The sequence below is a fragment of the Sprattus sprattus genome, assembly GCF_963457725.1.
Source record: "Sprattus sprattus genome assembly, chromosome: 17".
In the NCBI taxonomy this organism is placed as follows: Eukaryota; Metazoa; Chordata; class Actinopteri; order Clupeiformes; family Clupeidae; genus Sprattus; species Sprattus sprattus.
The window spans coordinates 10,558,655-10,566,154 of record NC_137915.1 but is presented as its reverse complement, the minus strand read 5'-3'; the positions used below and the strand labels follow the sequence as shown (position 1 = coordinate 10,566,154).

The 7,500-nt window shown below is 41.4% G+C and overlaps 1 protein-coding gene across 1 annotated transcript in view; it reads right to left on the bottom strand.

Moving 5' to 3' along the window:
- Positions 1 to 7,500, bottom strand: part of pou6f2 (POU class 6 homeobox 2) — a gene marked incomplete at its 3' end in the record, with an annotated part of 87,531 nt that overhangs the window by 34,440 nt on the left and 45,591 nt on the right. The window contains exon 4 of the mRNA XM_080854906.1: positions 5,202 to 5,593. Within this exon, the coding sequence (XP_080711032.1) occupies positions 5,202 to 5,593 (392 nt within the window). The remainder of the gene's footprint in view (positions 1 to 5,201; positions 5,594 to 7,500) is intronic.

Sequence of the window (7,500 nt, the reverse complement as noted above, 5' to 3'; positions counted from 1 at the left end):
GTGAGAGATATGTATGGTATGTACTGGGAGGTATAATGACCAAAGACCCTCGGCTGACACGTGTCTCTAATTCCCAGAGTATTTGCAACACTTTGGCCCAACTGTCCCCCCAGGCGCAACAATGGCGGCACTTGCGTGAAGCATGGTGCAACTTCCTTTGAAAAGCCCACAGAAGGCCAATTATGGACATCAACCCCCACACCCACCCCAGGAAAGGCGGACACTATCCCCCGCCTCCAGCCTGTCTATCTCCTATGCCTAGCTGGGTTTGAGGTGCTGGTGAGATGGCTGGCGAGCCTTAACACCCCTCTATGTGGTGGTAGTCTCCATGGATTAAACCGTGCTATAGTTAGGGTTATGATTCTTAGCTTGAAATCCAATCACTCACTCTGGGATGGGGCTTTTATTAAAGGCCACTATATGAGTGTTCGCCAGGAGACTGGCCTTGGTGTGACCATGGGTGATGCCCCCACCCAAAAACCTCTAGAAGGTTTTAATGATAAATCCGATTGTATGAGGCAATATCTTAAGGATGCCTGATGGTTCCAGGGTCTCAGTCTCCATCCCCGACAGCTAGACAAACTGTGGATGGTAGCTGTACTGTTTTGCCACTGGAGAGCATTTCTGTCCCTTGCTCTGTGACCCAATGTGAATTGAGTCCCTGTGTGTCCCCTGGGTTTAAAATGTCATATTTGACATTTCTGTATTTTTTTTTTTTTTTGGATGAGCATTATTGCTGATCTCTAACAAGAAGAAATACAAAACTTCTCCTGATGTACTGTATCTCTTTGTTCCGTCAACGCACAATGCACGTTTTTTTTTAACCTCCATTTGAGCTAATTGGTGCAGACTGCTGTGCTGATACAAAAAGAGAGAGGACTTTCATTTTCACTTTCAAAAAGGAAAAACATTAAAAAAGCTTTCAGGTATGCAGATCTTAGACGTTTACCCTTCTGTGATCTATTTAAAGTACTTTTGGTGATACATAGTAGTTACCTTAATATATTTAAAATCATCATTTATAGGGTACGTTATAGGGTCAATTTTAATTGAATTGAATTGAATTGAATTGAATGCCTTTATTGTCACTGTACTTTGCAATACAACGAAATTGGGAGCGCTACTCCACTAGGTGCTTAAATACAATAAATAATCATTACAAGACATATAAAACACAATAAATAATTTAAAAAAAAAAAAACAGTAAAAGGAGCAATGACCAGGTAGTGCAACTATTAAAGTGCAAGAAGTGACAGTAAGTGGCTGGGTTTAGCTATGTTTGTTTAGAGAGACTATTGCGTTTGGGAAGAAGCTATTTTTAAATCTTGTGGTACGGGACTGTATGGACCTATATGGATTTGGATCTCTAAACTTCAACTTTCAACATGAAAATGATAGCCGAAATACACTTCTATGTTTTTTCCTTGGTGTTTTTAAAAATATGTTTTGGATTAATTTGTGGCTGTAATTTCAAAAATAAAAATTAAGCTAAAGGTAAAGAAACTGAAATATCACAGAAGGATAAGGGGAGTTGGATGCCTTCCACATAGCAATGGTAAGAAAACCAAGGGTTCCAACACCTGAGCCCTGAGGTACACCAGTGAAGAGGTGGTGAGATTTGGACATTAAATGATCGTCCTATAAGATAAGATTTAAACAAAGTTTAGAAGCATTGATACCTCTCCCTAATTGTAAGTGTGTGAATGACTGAAACAATGCTCCAATGTAAGCTGTGTTCCACTGCAGGGCCTTGAGGGCCTTTTCTGAGTGGCATAAACATTTGAGCACATTTTCACTGCAGGACCTGCCCCTGTAGGACCTCGTTCAGGGCTGTTTTGGTGGGTACAGCAAAAGGAATGATAGCTTACTGAATGAGCTTGTCAAAGTTATCTTGTCACATTGAATAAACACAATCAAAACATCAATTGACATAAAGGCTGATATTAATTACCAGTGGTGCTGATATCTTTATTTATCTAATAATTACAGCTGCTAAGAAGCCATTTAATTGAGTGTTTGCAACTGTCTTCTCAACCATGGGTGTAATTCTATCAAAACATTCTCTGGTTTAATGGTCTAATGTTACAGCTTCCACTGGACAAATGTTTTGTTGTTTTGTTGTGCTTGGATTTGACGTGATTGAAGAGCAAAATTATTATGTCAATTTCTAGGTCCGGTGGTTCCTGCACCGAAGTGGAAAACCAAAAGACGGACAGGACCGAACAGTGGGCTGTTGCAGCAAAAGATTGAGGTATTTGAAAGTCCTAGTAGTCGAAAGGTGCCTTAAGTATACTTAAGAAAGAAAAGAAAAATAAGTAAGAAACACAAGGAGGAAGGAATATTGAAAAGAATCAGTGAATTATTTGTCAGAAGACATGTCAGGAGAGAAAAGATGGTAAAAAGCCAAAAAATAGTAGAGACATTTTGTAGGGCTTCCTCACCACCTAGAACTTTTAGCGAAAAATCATTCTGCTGTCTATTACAGTGGACATTCTGCAAAAAAAAATTGATTATGATTTTTTGCTGTCACAACAGAAACTTGGGATGTTTGTCCAAAATAAATATATTGAGTAATCAACTTAAATGTTATGATAGTGTTTAATGAAATGTAGTATATTAAATCTAATGAATACTTAATGTTCAACTCCGAATTTGAACCTGTTTTGTAGAATGTCCCCTAAAGGGAGTTAACGCTCTGACTTTGACCTCTCATGCTTGTTTTATTCCATCTCACTCTGAGTGCCGGCACTGCTCCTGACACAGATTCACACTGGAGTCGTTGAGAGAGAGAGAGAGAGAGAGAGAGAGAGAGAGCGAGAGAGAGAGAGAGAGAGAGAGAGAGAGAGAAGGAGAGAGAGAGAGAGAGAGAGAGAGAGAGAGAGAGAGAGAGAAGAGAGAGAGACAGAGAGATGATGCTCCTTCAGTCACCTCAGAAACAATGCCGGTGCTTACAGTGCCATCATGGGCTCACTATCGTCTTCTCAGGCAATAACCACATCCATCGAGCTGCACCATAAAGACCTCTCTTAGAGAGAAATTCACGAAAAGAAAACATTCATTTACTGTGAACATGGGAGATTTGTAATGAAGATATTGCTGAGAAATGTTTGGGTTATTTAGTATATGGTTAAGAAATTGTCTTGGGATTTTATTTTGTGTTTCCAATTCTAAACAGGGCCATTTTGAGATGACAAAGGTCTGCATAGCTTACAAAAATAACCCAGGTGTAATGACTAACCTAAAATCTTCGAGTCCACCTAAAGATATCATCACGAAACACACCACACAAAACATCACAAGTAGAAATATTTGTCCACATGCCTTTCCAACTCCTATACTAAGAGCAGTGTTGGCTGGAGGCTAAGGAGTGGTCTGTTTTTGGTAGCTTCCAGTAGACAGGCCGGCTCAGGGGGCCGTAATGTGTTGGTTGAGTCTAGCAGGGGCCGTGACAGGTCTAGATCTAGGGACCAAGGGGTGAAATAAATGGCCGCGACTCATTCCGGCCATAAAGGAGGACGCAGCGCAAACCAATAAGGGACCTGACGCTGATGAATGTGGCCGAGACCCAGGAGGCGACCCTGCCTCCTCTCCTCCCCAGAGATGAAACCAGAAGGAGATATGAAATAAGAGAGGGGTTATTAGTGGCAAGGCATGACAACTGGATGGACAGAGGCAGAGTGAGATGGATAGACAGACAAACCCCAAAAAAGAAAGAAAGAAAGAAAGAAAGACGGAAAGGTGTGGTAAAGTAAGGAGATATATCTTCAGATCGGTGAAATGAGTTCAGGCAGCCAGCCATCTCTGTGTTTAGTTTAGAAGATTAAAGAGCCTTTGTTCAAACACCACGCCACACCACACGGAGTATTGTATGATTCTGTAGAATATCTACCCAAAAGAAATGCAGTTGGTCATTTAGTCTTTATAGTTCATTTTACAATAATGAGAATAGGAATAGGGATAGGAATCACAATGGCTACTGTGAAGGTATTATGATTAACAAGGCAATACAATTTGAATATTCCTACTTTTACTTCAGTTTTTCCTTCGAAAAGTAAAAAAAAAAAAGTGTTTTGTTGCACTGACATTGATTATTAATATGCAGCTGTGTGTGTTTTTTGCTGGTATTAATGGTTCAGCCCATGAAAGTCCAATACATTCAACACAATCCAACCAAAAGGCAATATTCCAAGGTATGTGGCAAATTGGAGTTCATTGTTAACCCCATCCTAGGCTTTCCCTCGCTGGTATGTTAAAGTGGGTAACTCGATAACCCTCACAGGGAACGACACCACTTTGTTATCCCCTAGGGAACTGAAACTTCAGGGTAATATGAACTCTACCCAAAGAACCTGTCAATACTTCATTATCATAAAGTAGATTCTAATCTGTTTTCACACTGAACATCATAACTCTAAATCTGATCAGTCAGATGTTCATTTTCAGTAATAGCACTGGTCTATTGCTATCATAGGCAGGTGGATGTAAAGGCCTGAACTACCAATTCTCAATTTTATGGTGTTCTCAGGGACAACCCTCTGAACGGCAACCTACTCCAGGAACAATATTTGTAATATCCAAGATTTCCCCAGACAAATTCAATCACCCAATTGGATTACTGTCCCATTCCCTAACATTCAAGCCAGACCATGTCTCTGCTACCCAGAATGCACTTGGCGCACTGTGAATAATGCAGTAGAATTAAGTGAAAGAGCATTTTATTTAGAAGATTATTTTTTATTTGCTTTCAATTTACTTCCTTGACAGCAGACCTTCCCGTCTCCATCTATAGAATGATGAATGCTGAGTAATGTCTGGATATATTTAAGAGGGCTATGGGCTGAAACGACAGCACTTCAAACTACTGGAATGTTCTTTTGAGGGAAAGATGTACGACCATTACTGTTAGCACCTAAAATGGGAGCGCTGGCAATACAAAGCATGATTTATTGATGATAGACAATGATGAGAACCTCCCAATTCTCATGAAGGCAAAAAGTCTGTGAAGCTATAAACTGAACTGAACTGGACAATTTGGGCAGATGGTTTAGAATAAAATCATTCCTTCAATCAGATTTGATAGTTTATTCAGCATCTCAAAACTCCTAAATTGCTGAATACTTTTCACTGTGATCATAGTCTCAGAACAGGTTTGCATCTTTTGTAAAGTGGCCTAAGGATCAAAGGTTAAGTCGTGGGCTCACCGTAAGCGGCATGGGAGGGGTCACCGGGGAGGGCAGGCTGCGTGCTGGCGACTGGTTTTGTTGCCTGTGGGGCGGAGACTGTGGGGCCTGTGCCGAGCTGTGATTGGAGGAAGCCGAGGAGATGGAGCCAGAGGAGGACTGCTGTTGGCTGGCAGGGCTCAGTGGGTGGTGAGGCGCCATGTGATTGGCTCCCTGGAGGTGGGACTGGGTGCAGTGCTGTGACTGCTGCTGCTGTTGCTGCTGCTGTTGCTGCTGTTGTTGCTGCTGCTGTTGTTGTTGTTGTTGTTGTTGTTGTTGTTGTTGAAGGTGTTGCTGCTGCTGCTGGTGGTGATGCTGCTGAAGCTGCTGAAGCTGCTGCAGGTGCTGGAGCTGTGAGCTCAGGGAAGAGGTAGCTAGAGATAGAGAGAAGGACAAAGAGAGTGAGAGAGAGAGAGAGAGAGAGCTCTGTTAGAGACACCGCTCAAAGGTTTTCAAGAAGAATGTAAACATGATCTTTGTCAACACGAATGTCAACATGATACTTTTAAGCACAAAGGCATAAACGTTTACTATTAAAATGCAACTTAAGGGAAACCATTTGTGTACTGATAATGATTTCTGCTGAAAAACTGGCACTGGCAGTCTCAATGAAAAAGGTTAGTTCTCCATTACCAAGACATATAGCATGTTTTTGGCTCTGCTGGAACTGCTTTCATGGTCAGGTTAACGTTTGACAACCCGAGGTGAGCGAGGACCCTGCCACTATGAACACATTTAAAAGCTGTGGCTTTTTGAACTTCTCAGGTATGCATCTTTTTCTGAAGGGTCCTTGGATTGTAGATGCCTGCAAATCACTTCTCTCCTCCTGTCTCATTTTCTATTGCCCTCCTTCATCTTCGTGCAACCTTCCCTCCATTTCCGAGGCGCTCCAGGTGCATTTAAGTCTCCGGATCCCCGTACAGGCTCCCTGGAGAGCGAGGCTTAGGAGCGCACTCATACCGCGCCATAACAAGGGCTCCATACAGTGATGGTGGGAGTGCTAACCCTGAGGATCAGGATCTCGGGACGTGATACGATAATGGTTCGCTCTTTTCACCTCCCTTATAGTGATGTCACAATAACAATAGAAAATATGTCAGCCTTGTCTGCCAATCACAAAGAAGTACCAACTTGTGCCCCGGCGCCATGCCGGAATGTTGGAAATGGGATGAATGGCAATGACATGGTTAAGCATAACAATTCACTGTACTCCTTACGAGAGGAAACTTACTGGAATAAATAGTGAAAAACTCCTATAGATGCACCCCCCCTCCCATCCCCCCCAAAATAGAAAGGCCACTGAGAAAAGTGCAAGACCATGTTTTCTGGGCCATATAAATGCATGGAAGTGTTACCGTACACAGTTTTGAGAAAAGGGTTCAACAAAAACGTATCCCTCATTGCAAGTGGTGCATAGCCACTTGACAAGAAATACAGTCACACAATGGCATACTTACACTGTGTGTGTATTCCTCTAAGGCTAGTGAGTGAATTTAAGTCGCCCTTTGTAAAAGACAACTGGACATATTTTTCCACTGAGGTTAACACTAAAAGGTCTATATCCCTCGTCCGGGATATTTTTATTTTTGAGTTTTCGTGGAGTGAATAAGAAGTGATTATCTGTGATGCAAATTCACTAAATGCAAGTGCTTTGACCTGATGTGCCTCTGACTTGTATTCATGGATACAGAAAGAGTTGAGTTTGCCACAGAATATTTTCTATTCTGAAGTTGATTCCTCCTACAGTTACTGAAATTCACCTTTGACTTGACCTTTCTCTCGCTGACACTGAGAGAGGAAGTTGTGGCGCTAACTGAAAAGGCAGCTATAAAATGCCCCTGTGAATACACTTCACTCTGCCATCATTCTCTCTCTCTCTCTCGCTTTCTTTATGGCTAAATGCACAACAGGCCAGGTGAGGTCATGTGGACATGCAAGAGCCTCTTTCTGAACTTTCAAACTTTACTTTGCTGTTCAGTAGTTCTGTTTGCCAATTCCACCTTTAGTTTCAGGTGGTTTTAAAGTTTAAGTTTAAAAAAAGAAATCTCTGAATACCGTGCTTCAGATGACAAAAAACAAAAGCTCACCTTGTGTTGAAACTGAATAGAACTAAGCCAATATATAACAATTTTACCATTTGGAGAAAACGCATTTACAATTACTTTCATTATTATTTATACGATCATTAAACTCTTATACATATCTTATTATGGTAGATGTAGAATCTGTAACACATGACAGAACCAATAAAACAGTGGAGGACAATAACTGATCGATACCT